The following is a 13482-nucleotide window of genomic DNA, read 5'->3' as shown; positions in this document are numbered from 1 at the left end:
CGGACACCCGAACCGCGCCGTAAGGGAAGGGTTGAAGGAGGAAGTGAAAGGAGAACGAAGAAAGAGGTGCCGTAGTGGTCGTATCCGGAATAATTTCGACCACCTGAGGATCTTTAACGTGCACTGACATCGCACAGCACACGGGCTGGTATGATATCAGTCTAAGCGGGCTTACCCTTACAAAAATTTCTTTAGACAGTCTATGAACTTTCCATGGTCTTCTGTCTATGAAGTCTAAAGGGTCTCTCTAGAGAAACCCTAGTGAACAGTTTATAGGCAATACAAATCCTATAGACAGTCTATAGACAAACTTTAGATTTATGGCTATACATATTTTCAGTCGACTTTTGTCTATGTACAGTCTATAGACTATGAATAGAGAAAAATAAATATCTATAGGAAGGCAATAGAGTCTATAAGAAGTCTATTGACTGTCTATGGACCATTTTGTAAGGGTAACGTCCTAAAGCGACTGGGGCTATGTGGGACGTCGTAGCGAAAGTCTTCGGTATAATTTCGACCACCTGGGGTTCTTTACAATGCACTGATGTCGCACAGTACACGGGCCTCCAGAATTTCGCCTCCATCGAAATTCGACCGCCGCGGCCGGGATCGAACCCGCTCCATTCGGGTCAGCAGTCGAGCGCCATAACCACCGGTACGATATCTTTCAGCACTGTAGTATTAGAGCTGCGCGCATCATGCCCTGCAGCGTGCCACTCGTACCTTGGCTACCGCGCCGAAGTTGAGGATGGGCCTGACGCAGAACGAGGACGTCTCCCCTCGCTCGTGGTCGTTCTTGAAGGTGTGGTTGAGCGTGATGATGGGCGACTTGCGGCCGTCCGCGTCGTGAATGCGCATCCACACGTTGGCGTCAGTGCCGGCGCCTCGGCGGTCGCCCGTCACCACCGAGACCAGGTATCCGCCCTCGGTGAGCGAGTCCATGCGCGCCAGCACGGGCCCCATGGCTGCGCGCTGAGCGATCGACGCGGCCGCTTCGGTCACTGACGGAGGCGAAGCGCTGGCCCCCTCGGAAGCTGCGTGAGCAAGGAGCGAGAGGCCGTCCGTCAGCAGAATTAAGCATGCATACGCAGAAAGCCACCATTCTTTTAAACTAGGAACTTTTGGGTTCCTTCGTAGATATCCTAGCCAGACAATCATATCCCCCATCATTTCCTGGTCAAAATGCAGTGTAAGGGCTGTTTGTCTGCCAGTGTTTCTCGGAAGCAACAGCTTGAAAAGCATATCTCTTTTTCCTAGTGGGAAAAACACTGTATAGCACGCCATGTATGCTTTGCTGATACGGCGTGGCAGCTCAAACTTTAAGTAATTAGCAGACGACAGCAAAAACAAAATTATATTCTTTGTGTTTGAAAGAGAATCTTCCCTAGGCATGTTGGCTACATGGATGTACGTGGATGACGAAAAAATGTCAATAATCGCATGTGTGGTACTAGGTCACAGTGTAACGAGAGATATTTTGCTAAAATCTTCAGATAAAAGACCCAAAAACTGGGTCAAGGAGCCTCAAAGAATGCAACAACGTTTTGGTAGCGCGGGATGAATGTGAACAAGTGGAGAACACCTCCTCGTGAGCATTATAGCAAAGCTGACTGCCTTACGTGCTCTGATGCACGTCAGAGTATTCGAGTCCGTTGGCAATGATATAATTTTTGGAACATTAAAGGGTTAGAAATATCGTGTCAATGAGAATGCAAGCGGCAGTTCGTGATCACGTCGCATAACTAGTGGCCAATATTTGGTGAGAGCAAGATCCGGGACAATAGAAGGGCCCAACTGTAATTTCTTATTTGCTCCTGATCCTTTAATTTCGTTAGCCGGCACAGCTTCAGACAGCCTGCAGACGTTGCCGGCAGGACCAGCCAGTATGCTACGGTAAACGCTATGGATGAGGTAATCAAGTGTAAATAACAGTGTCATGCCGGCAGAAAGCGCTTCAGCTGCATCGGCTGAGGCACGCAGGGTTACGGCTGGCAGAGCCCTGTTATTGTCGATCCTTGAGCATATCCTTTATTTATACTGCCTCATACCATGGGGCTATACCATGGTTGGCTGAAGCATCAGGCAGTGGGCAGTGCGACGCGCAGTCCGTTATTACGCGTGATTAAGTTCATGATTCAGGCCCCAGAGTTTTAAGCTCCAACAATAAAAAATAGCATGTGATTTATCGCATGAGGGGAGACAAGTGCGGATTAATTTGGGGATCGGGAATCATGTGTGTAATGAAGGCACAATGAATGCTCCAACAGGTAAGAAAAAAAAAGAGCAAATATGTGGCACTGGGCGATTTGCGTTGTGCTATTGATTAGTAAATTTCTTCAATGCTACTTTTCACGAAGGAACGGTTAGCCTCGTACCACTTCATCACAATGCACTGCTGACTCGAACGACCCCAATTTCCACCCGATCATAAATCTCGCACAAAATCTGCAATAGTCGTTTGGGGACAGCTTAAGACGCTGTCTCTCCCTACGCCGGCCCAGAGTGCCGTATATCTTTCTGGTAACTATCGCCCTGACTGCGCCCTCTACGGCCAACGTGCCGAGCCGATAGAGCATAAATTCTAAGGGCTTGGCCCGCTGATCTCCCTAAACCAGAGCTGCAACTCAGAGCTTCTGAGCAGTGGGAGGCCGCGCTGGTCAGCTCGAACGTGGCTGTCCAACGCCAGGCCTTCTAACGAGCCACCGAGGTCATCACGAAGCAAGGTCTTCTGATCACCTAGCGTCGACCTCAAGTTACGTTTTTCTTATTATTTTTTGGGAGTAATAATTTTTTCCTACTACTACTTGTCCACTACTCTCATGCTTCCTACGTCACGGAAAATAGGGCTGATTCTACCAACATTTAAAACACACTTGTAGCAAAAGTCTACGCTGGTTACATTAGAGCTGGCATAGATGCTGCTGGCGTACGCAGAAAGTTAACACACGCCAAACCGTACGCGTTCAAATTTGTTAAGTAACAGTCTTGTCCTTTGCCCTATCCTCGGACATAGATTATGTCCTCAGAGTGAGTTTTACGCCAGTGTGCACTACGGCGGGTTAAAACCACTTAACAAAACGCGTTGCGGGGCTAGTCACGTATCTTTTACTTGAAAAATAGTCCAGTGCTACACTTTAAGACCAGCACACAGAGAGAGCTTGACAGCGCCCGTTCTGTCAAGTTCTTTATGTGTCCTCATCTTGAAGTGTACCGCTGGATTACTTTCAAGATAAAACGACTGTGGTTTTCTTGCACCTCATTCAAACGTGCTGAAATTTACAAATGCTTTAAAGAACAAGAAGTAAGACGACGCTCACAGCTGGGAGACGTGAGTGTCGTTAGTTAGCTTCTTTTTTTTTTTTGCAAAAGAGGGAAGGCTCTCTGGCGCGCATACTTGCGTATATCCGAGCATGGATTCCTGACTCTCAGTGCATTGAAGTGAAGACGGGCGCCAAGTGCGTGATGTGGACACGCACGCACCTTTCACCTGACCCTTTCTACCAAGCCACGTCTGACCAAGAGCTCTTTTTTTCCCATCGGTGAAAAGCAATGACCTGACGGGAGATAACCTTTCCTCTTAACGATCGGAGACAATAACAGGGGGTCGTTTAATAATACCGCCGAGGGAAGCAGGTACTGTAATTAGAGAACGGCGAAAGTTTCCTAACGTCACTTCTACAATGCCGAAAGCCTTTCCGGAGCAGCGTCTTTACAAGTGGGTACTAATTAACCTCCAGGCTAGCAGCTGGAGTCAGGAGGTGAAGGAACTGTAAACGGCTTCATTCACCATGGGTCACGGCTGGAGCAGTTCTCCCAATGCCATCCTGTTTGTATAGATGATTGCAGAGAACGGAGAAAATACCTGCTTGTGGCCGCGGCGGTGGTGGCGCAATAAGCCGTTCTTGCTGCGAGAGTCAATGAAACGTTGGCTGCAACCGTTCGGATGTCAATGCGGGCTCCGGAGATGAAGACGTCCAAGACGTGCTCTGTATTGAGCCCAAAACAACGACGTCTGTGTATTTCAGGGATGCAGCCGTTTCGAGCCACTACTTCTTGCGTCATCCCCCCTGTAGCGTCACTGAATACTCCGATAATCAATCAACGTAGCGGGCCGTAGCTAACAGCATGGCTGCGGCAGCAAGGCTGCTTTTCCGCCCCCTTTTTTGGGGGGGTATATCCTGCTCTGCGGTCAATTCGCGTTTCCGCGACGTAAGAGCCCACGCGTCAGTGATGTTAGGGGCACAATGCGACTCCTGCAACGGCCACTCATGAATGTTTAAAGGAGGAAACGATGTTGGAAAGCATGCGCTAGTAGCGCACAGACGAATGGACATTGTTGTTTGTTCGCTCCGCTTTACCGGCATGATTATGCCGCTTTGCTACATATTATTTTTCTTTTATTTTTTTCATTACCGTATCATTGTTTCCGGACGGAGGCTACAAACGCGCAGTAGGTTCAGGAGTAATGTAATGTCTTCTTACGAGCATTGCATGGTAAATTGGAAGCGAAGCACAATTTCGCGGGGCCCGTCTGCATGAATACATCGCGCATATTGGGTTCGTGGATCCACGCGTGCTTGTGACGAGCGTAGCAGCGATCATGCGTTTTCTTCGGCTGAACGTTGTGGGGACCTGCCCTGCAGCCCCCTGAGTTTGCTTTCCCGCGAGGCACCGTGCAGCAGCAGTCGTACCCCGAGGATGAGCGCGTTCCCTTGCCAGTTACATTAACTGGCAAGAGAGGGCGCCAGCGTCGCTGCGGGGGAGACTGCTGAAGCCTGCCCGCGGGAGATGGGCTCGCTTGGGCCGGGATAATCGCCGCGATCGGACGCGTCGCGTCGGGGCTCCGCTCTTCGCCGACGGGGCGAAGAAGCGACGGGGAGACAGGCTCCCGTACTCGTCCCGTCCGGCCTGCGGAGTTTATATCCCTTGCCCTAGCGCGGGCGAACATTCGCTCGGAACCTTGCTGGTGAGTCGGACGTCCTTGATTCATTAGCGTACCTTGTTGCTAGCTGGCGTTATTGTTTCTGTAGCAATAAACGCCTGTTTGTGTCAGCCAATGTGTCGTTCCTTTGTTCCCCCAGAGCAAGGCCCGCCGTGGTCGGCGTGCGCTCGGTAGCGTACGCGATCACGGGGTGGGGTCCGGGCGGCTTTGAACCGTGTCAGCCGCGATTGAGTGGGGAGAAAGTACCTATCTCCCCAATTCAACCCCACATCTGGCGCCCAACGTGGGGCCTGCTCTTGGAACATTGGACGACTGTCGGTTCGGTTCGAGGAACGCTCTTTGTCCGGACTTGACAAGTGCTAGGCCTAGAGTGAATTTGATCGCTAGGACCTGCGGCATGCTTTCTTGAGTGCGAGGTGTATTGCGCTGCAGCATGTTTGAACTTTTCGACATGCTCAGCACATTTTTCCCTGGAGTTTCTTCGTGAGAATCACTTGGTCCGCATCGAGGGAGCGCGAGGCCTAGCGCCCGCGGAGTCGCCGAGCCCGAAGCGAGTGAGTACGGAAGCCGCGTGGGTGGTCCGAGTTTCTGTATATATTTTCTCTACTATCTCTTTTTCGACTCTGGGAGTCGCGGCTCCGGGAGCCGGGTGGCCTGGGGCCACGGGTGCCGCTACGAGCTCGCTGGTATTGCAGCTCGGCACCGGGCGCTCCGACACCGTCCGATACGGTGGGCGCCGACCGCTCAGAAGCTGCTTTGTGCAGTGAGCGGGGTAGGACCACCCCACAAAGCTGATGTCTCCTCGCGGCTGCGCGCACAAAACCCGTTTCGGGTCTTTCTTGTGGTCACGGTCGTTGTCGGAGTGGTCGTTAGGCCTGAGGCTTTTCGGAGCTGCCTGCACCACATTAAAAGAGACATGACCACCGGACCGTGACGTTGAGAGGAGGCGCACTTTGCTGCCCGTCCGTTTTTTTTGTAACCTCGCACGAACTGAGCAGTCTCGTTCAACTCAAGAAAGGGCTTTGTTCACTCGAACTTTGCGTTTGCACAGCCGCCGACACGTTTTGCTAGCGAGTTAGGCATTGTGCCACGAGGCCCTTGCTGATGCCGTTTCCCCTCCCGTGACCTACGTTAAAGGCACGCCGAGAGCGTTTCGACAATTTTGCAGATCCGGTGGAGCCACCCAGGCTTGCTGACCGGTGCACATCGTCTCGCTGCCACCTGCTGCGACGGAGCGGCCTGTATCCTGTTCGCCGCATCCATCCGGGGCAGCTGTGGCGAGACCAGTCAGCAGTCACCTCCGGCTGCTGCTGCCCTGGCGACTACTGCAGGATCCTGGCCTGCAGTTTTCCCACCGGCCTTCGATTCGCGGGCCTGCGGACACGGTAGTCCGCGGGCCATACGAGTCGTCCCAGCGGAGACCTTCACGCCGCCTTCGGAATACCGCGGAAGTCTGCGTGGACGCTGTCGGCGTGACCTCCGCTGCAAGACGTGCCTCAAAGACATGAAGACCAGGAGACTCCTCCATAGCATGTACTTTCAGGCGCGTGGGTCTATTTAAGGTTGGGGGGATGTGGGGACCTGCCCTGCAGCCCCCTGAGTTTGCTTTCCCGCGAGGCACCGTGCAGCAGCAGTCGTACCCCGAGGATGAGCGCGTTCCCTTGCCAGTTACATTAACTGGCAAGAGAGGGCGCCAGCGTCGCTGCGGGGGAGACTGCTGAAGCCTGCCCGCGGGAGATGGGCTCGCTTGGGCCGGGATAATCGCCGCGATCGGACGCGTCGCGTCGGGGCTCCGCTCTTCGCCGACGGGGCGAAGAAGCGACGGGGAGACAGGCTCCCGTACTCGTCCCGTCCGGCCTGCGGAGTTTATATCCCTTGCCCTAGCGCGGGCGAACATTCGCTCGGAACCTTGCTGGTGAGTCGGACGTCCTTGATTCATTAGCGTACCTTGTTGCTAGCTGGCGTTATTGTTTCTGTAGCAATAAACGCCTGTTTGTGTCAGCCAATGTGTCGTTCCTTTGTTCCCCCAGAGCAAGGCCCGCCGTGGTCGGCGTGCGCTCGGTAGCGTACGCGATCACGGGGTGGGGTCCGGGCGGCTTTGAACCGTGTCAGCCGCGATTGAGTGGGGAGAAAGTACCTATCTCCCCAATTCAACCCCACAACGTATGACGCGATCGACGTTTGCGTTGAGAACGTTCCTTTTTTTTTTACGTACGAAATTTGCCCCGACTGTTTGTCCTCTCTGTACTTCAAGAAAAGTCATGCTTTGGTAGCTGTTTGCCATTATTGCGATGAGTGCCACGAAGAAATGCACAGTGCTGCTCTCCTGGAGGTACTCGGGTGAGCTCTAGAGAGTTTCGAATGTGTCTGGAAGTAAATTCCAAACAAGAAAGTGTGCTGTGCGATGTCAGTGCACGTTAAAGATCCCCAGGTGGTCGAAATTATTCCGGAGCCCTCCACTGCGGCACCTCTCTCTTCCTTTCTTCTTTCACTCCCTCCTTTACCCTTCCCTTACGGCGCGGTTCAGGTGTCCAACGATATATGAGACAGATACTGCGCCATTTCCTTTCTCCCCCCCCAAAACCAATTATTATTAAAGAAAGCATGGAGCCCGGTTGCTATTCAAACTACACTCTAAACAAAGGTAGTAAAAAGGGAGTAAAATTGTTCTCTAGCGCACACACTTTTATAAAATTGTGTGCGCTAGAGGACACTTTACTCTCTTTTTACTCCCATATAGGTGTATTTTTGTTTAGAGTGTAGGATAGACGGGAATTCATTGTGGAAATTGGAATTCAAGGATATTGGCTGTAGACACAAAAGTCTCGAAAGTAGCCGCAATTAAGTATATAATAGAAAAAAATGTCAATGTTTCCGCTTTTTCTTAGCATTCCACTCCTGTTGCCTCGGTTCAAGTATGTGTTGCCTATGCTTCTCTGTTTCACGCTGTCGGGAAAAACGCGGTAATGGGGATGACGCCATGGCGTTCCATCGAAAATGAAAGTGCGTGTGAGGAGTGGTTCACTTTACACAGTGCTTGCCACGGTCATTTCTCTAGAACCATTAGTTATCACGGTGAGTCGCCACCGTTGGTGCAAGAAAGGCAATAAGGAAGTAGCTCAGGGAAAGGCAGCTGCGAAAGCGGCTGCAACGCATAGCGTTGCAGCAGTGGAAACGCTGTCGTCGCGATGCTGACACCACCGCTGAACGAACCGCCACGCGCCGCAGTTGTTCCGAACGTGGAACTAGAGGTCTTTGTGCACTTTCGAGATAAGCACGCAACATGAAAACTAAAACGCTTCTTCACTCTCTCCTTTATCCCTTCCCTTACGGCGCGGTTCGGGTGTCCGCCGATATATGAGACAGATACTGCGCCATTTCCTTTCCCCCAAAACCAATTATTATTATTATTATTAACCTCCGGCACAAGAGCATTTAATGACGATCATGACGGGGGGGGGGGATACTTATTTCAATTATAATAGCAATAAAATTAGTTATTATCAAATTTACGTAAGACCAGGGGGCCTGAAGGAGCAGATTCCGTTTATTATGAGGAGTACTGGTCACTGGCCAAGATCAATAAAGATGGAAATTTTGACGTTTCGGGAACACTACGTCTCCCTTGATTACTATCTAGATAGTTCACCATCTGTTGTTCACTATAGATTCTGTTTATAGCCTGCATCTTTACGAAGTGAAACGCCCTCGACTCTGCAGTGACAAAAAGTGGTTAAGTAGGCAGAGACTCAAGCAAATAACTTAACGCATACTCATACGCGAGCGAATATGTGTGAATCTAAAATTTCACACGTTTCACGAAAAATCTTGAAATATGGTCGCAGGTCGTTAAGGCAGCAAGCGGGACAGTGATCGAATTAGTTTCCCACTACTATACTAATCAAGCTCAGTGAAGAGCTCTAAGCACCAGGCATGTCCACTATCGACAAGCAAGAACACACGAGCATTGATCGGAGTCTTCATGTCCAACATTCTCGGACAACAATTTTTAATGTTGGAAAATTTTAAGGTAATGTTATAGAGGTATTGAACGTAGAGGTTCATTCTTCCGATGCGCACCAAAATCTTTCTTTTAATTTTTTTTTCCATCACTCGCATCGAGCAGTTAAGTCTGCCATTGAAAACCAAGGGGGAACGCCTTCGGCGATCGCAAAAACGTTAATAGGAAAAACATGCAAGCCAGCCGACGGGAAATTTGCGGATGTATTAATTGTTACAGTGAAATCTTACAGTGCATGAAAAAATTGCGCCCATAAACTATTTCCCGTTCAAAAATGCTTTTGTCCAGAATTGTTGGACATGTTATGGAAACAAACGCCTCCTTGAGCCACGGTATAAGAAACTTCGGCATAAAGGGAAACCGCTTTAGGAGTGATGCAACTCGTCTACTACGTACCACTGTTTTTCCGGTGTCGCACCAGCGATAAGGTAAGAGGAAATTGCAAGTCGGACGCTAATTATGCAGCCAGCACGCCTCCTCTCCATGGGAACCCCTCCATGCAGAATGCCACCGCAGGTACAGCGACCCACACGTGTCTAGGCTGGCAGCCTACGTCGCGGGCGGGGAACAATCGCATCGCGCGCGTGTACACTCGGCAGGCGCGGCGCGACGCTAAAAACAATAGAGCCTCTGACCTCACAGCTGGCCCCTTATTAACGCGAGCTAGAGAGACTGGTGCGGCGTCACGCAGCAACATTCTTTTGTCACGTGACTTGCTCTCTGCTCCCGCAAATCATTCCCGAATGACCCCTGCTGTTTCGGAGCTGCGTCGCGGTCTTGCGTTTTAGTATGCGAGCTACTGGAGGTCGAGCTGCAGGCGCCGGTAAACATCCTTTATGCGGAAATTCCGACGATGCGTTATGAAATGTGACACTGCGAGGAATGTACGACGTTTCCACAACCCGACGCGATTCAGAACGTTCATCTGGATGCAGAATGTTGGCGGCTTTAGTAAGCCGATCAAAAAAGAAAGAGAGAAATAGAAATAGCTTTCGCAGCGGCGGTGGTCGGCTCGAAGTGAGTGCGTAGTTTTACGGTGAAAGGTACTGCTTTGGTATATGGCACGCTACATAACAACGAACTTCATGTACGACGCGAAGAGCACTGGACGGCATTCTGATCACTATGTTGATCGGGGTTGATAATTATTCTTAGCCAATAAACACAGATGTGAATAAAGCGCAACTGCAATTACACATACTTGGCCGGCTCACTCCGGTAAAGAACAAGCCTGGTGCGCTTCCCCTTTTCATACAGCTATAGTGATGCGAATGCTCCTGTTCAGATACACTAATCGAGCATGCGCCCACTGCCTTGGTTTCCTCCGGTTTATTGCTTGAACTTGGCCTGTCGGCTATTTGCTGTTAGAGCTGCACTTGTTAGAGGAATAACTGCGGACAGAATGATATTCTGAATAAAAATTTGACTCCTTTCATGGCCATCATTTCACGCACAAAACACTTACTTGACATGTTTACCTTTAAACAGTTTCATGCTGCGTGTAATGATTTCAGAGCTTTTTTATTTTCCTCTGTGCTCGCTGTAACGAGACAAGATCAAAACATTTTCATGGCCGTTTTTGTTACGAACCCGCTCATCTGTAAAATACAAGAAATATTTTTGAAGTTTTTTATGCTTTGTTATCTTGCGCTAATATTCAGAAAAAGAACCCCAAAGTAAACTGAAAATTATTTTAATGGCAGCGAGATTATAAATCGTTCTTTTAAATGCAGATCATTTCTTTAAGTTGGTGCAGCGGCTGTCTATCCAATACACTCCTGTTTTTCCCGTGTGTATATATACACGAAATAACTGAACTTAGCACCATAGCTACTCTTTTAAGTGCTGCGCGCCTAGCGTCAGCCCGATGTCAAAGGAAAACAAGGCGCTTGGGAGTGTGGCTGTCTGTCCCACGACACACATAGGCACACACAGAAGAGCTGAGAACCCCAATTGAATGACATTAGCGGGCGGCGCTTTGTCGTAATCAAAAGCATCATTAAAGTGCGGGTTGAGGCCGGCTTAATTCCACCGCACTTCCGTTCTTTCAACAGGCCCCGCTGCGGTCGGCCCTTTGAAGTACTTGTTTGTCCCACTCATTGCGCGCGGAGTTTGAAATGTTTGTCCCCGCTTGAAGAACGGAGCAACGAGAATAGACCCAGAGAAAAGGCTCGCATAAATCGATTTAAGAAGTGCTTGCAGCTTCACAAGTTGGAGAATCTAAATATGCTATGTTGCGCTCCCTGGAGCTAGCTGTATTTAAGAAGTTGTTGCAACGGGGTTAAGTTGAACGTCATAGTATGCTTGCAGTGCACCTGAGAAAAAGGACTTCGTTGAAAACGTCCACCATAAAATCGGCGCCTCGTTCGGCGAAACACCATGAGATGAGGATATTGCGTATCTGCCCGAGGTTTCAAGTAGGAGCCATGCAATCTCGCAACATTTTCCTGGTCATCTTCGATACGAAAAATAAAAAGGAAAAACTTGCATACGTGCACGCAAACATTGTAAAATGATTGAGAGACCCAACGTAATTTGTGCCCCTAAGTTAAGGTACAAGTAACATTTTAAAGTGCGTGAGACTTTGCCCAGTACACACTGAAGGCTTCACTACAGTGCCAACTTCGTCAGGTATGCACTGCGTATCCTACTTCTGCTCCTCTCTTTTTATCTGCGTCTATTTCGCAGCCGGAAATTGCTGGCATTTATGTTCCGTCGCACCGCAGCGGGGCGCATCGTCCGCAGAGTTGGCACCCAGACACTTTGTACCCGATCGAAAACGAACACGAGGCATTTTGCGAGAAAGAGTTATTCCTGACTGGCCGGCTGGTCGCTTATCCCATCTTTGAATATAGCACTTGTCAAAAGGCACGAAGGCGGACTCGCTGTCAAACGTTCTGATGTAGTCAGCAGCCTTGAATTTTGTGTGATGTTGGCAGACGCCTGCGCTAGCTCCAATGCATAGGTTTAATGACACATAGCAGAGATTCATAGTACAGATGGGACAAAACTAAAATGAGTATATGATTAGCTATGATCGTTCTCTTAACTGAAAGTTGGCGCGGGCGCTGACGCTTGCTTTCTTTTTTTTGCCTGTAGAAATTCTTTTATAGTATATGACGACATATTTGCTTGTAAAAATAAAACATTTTCTTGAGATGTCTTAACAGCTTATTCAAGAGCCTGATCGCATGTTCACTGACTAGACAAGGTTTTCGTATTCTTGTATTTATGATCGTTGGTTGCTGCATGTCCTAGTGCTTTCTTTTTGTAGTGACTTTTTTTTTATCACTACGGAGTAGTTCACGATACAAGGGCCAAGACAGCCCTTGATTCGTGACTAAAGCTCATGACTGAAAATCAATTCCTACGTGCACATGTTGAGCCTCGAACATCCCGCACAAACCACAGCGAGTGCTTCAGTCTGAGCGGCGACTTATGAGCGCTGGTGTCGCAAGAACGCGTTGCATGTTGCAGAAGCCCTGAACGTGATTCAATCTTTGAGCGTATTCCGACTCAGTAATTGCACACCACTTCTTGAAACATGCGACTCCCCTGAGCATTTCTCTATCAACCAGTGAAAACCAAAGGGCGGTAACATGAGCTGAAATACGTATTGATACTTTGAAATAAAAAAATGTTAAAATATTTGCCACCATCTCTCTACTGGCGACCATTTCAATGGAAGATGTACTTTCGTAAACATGAAACTGCCGCAGTAATATTCACTGCCTTGAGGACACGGCTCGGATAATGCTAGTTTGCGGCAGGGACATTTCGTGACGTCCCATGAACCCCTTTAGTTCGCCAAACGAGACACTGTCGCTTCTCACAGGACGTGAGCATAATTTTTTTATCGACAATAAACGTCGGCGACTGCTTGCTATACAAGCGAACGGGAAGTGAAGCGTCAGGAGTTAGCGCGAGGCAAGAAAAAGCAAAATGTTGCGTCGCTCTCACTGCTCAATCCTTCCGCTTCCGTGTCCATGATCCTTGCTGCGCCGATGACCACGTGCCCGGTGGTGCGAGTGCGCGGCGATTTCAGAAAGCCACTTGAGTCAGGACGGACATTGCGAGGGACACTGGACGTGTCCTGCACCTCTGACGGGCGGTTGTACGAGCGATCCGTTTGCTGGGGCCGATTGGTGATGGCTGTCTACCCGCAGACTGCCTGCCTCCCACAACGCACGCTTCTAAATTGGTCTTCCTGCGCGGCGTCATTCATTATAAGCGTTGGCGCGCCGCCTGGCGCGCGCGCTGAGCATCTCTCTAAAACAAACGTTTCCGCGCTGCGCGTGTTTTTGCTGAGGCGCATCGTTTAAACAAGCGTCGTTTTCAGGAAGCTTTTCGCGAATTCCACAGCTCGAGGAAATTCCTCGCGAAGAGGCGGATTTAAACGTGTAAAAATGGAGGGGACAAAATAGTACGAATAAAGACAAGTCCAGCTTTCTCGGACAAGAAAGTTTTAAAATTGAAAAATTGCAAGACACTGTCACGGAAATATTGAAGGTATTGT

At 49.6% G+C, this 13482-nt stretch overlaps 1 protein-coding gene across 3 annotated transcripts in view; it reads right to left on the bottom strand.

The window, feature by feature from the left end:
• LOC144129093 (allene oxide synthase-lipoxygenase protein-like) overlaps nucleotides 1-13482 on the bottom strand; it is a 41631-nt gene that overhangs the window by 19631 nt on the left and 8518 nt on the right. Inside the window, exons 1-2 of one of the 3 annotated variants that reach the window (XM_077663002.1) lie at nucleotides 12927-13161; nucleotides 727-1037 (exon numbers count right to left, since the gene is read on the bottom strand). In XM_077663002.1, the coding sequence (XP_077519128.1) occupies nucleotides 727-1037; nucleotides 12927-12954 (339 nt within the window). In that variant the 5' untranslated portion in view covers nucleotides 12955-13161. Of the gene's footprint in view, nucleotides 1-726; nucleotides 1038-12926; nucleotides 13162-13482 lie in introns of those variants that run through there. The other 2 variants (XM_077663003.1, XM_077663004.1) reach the window with 2 other exon arrangements.

The sequence above is a fragment of the Amblyomma americanum genome, chromosome 4, assembly GCF_052857255.1.
Source record: "Amblyomma americanum isolate KBUSLIRL-KWMA chromosome 4, ASM5285725v1, whole genome shotgun sequence".
NCBI lineage: Eukaryota > Metazoa > Arthropoda > Arachnida > Ixodida > Ixodidae > Amblyomma > Amblyomma americanum.
The sequence above is the reverse complement of the archived record's forward strand: the minus strand, read 5'-3'. Positions and strand labels throughout refer to the sequence as shown.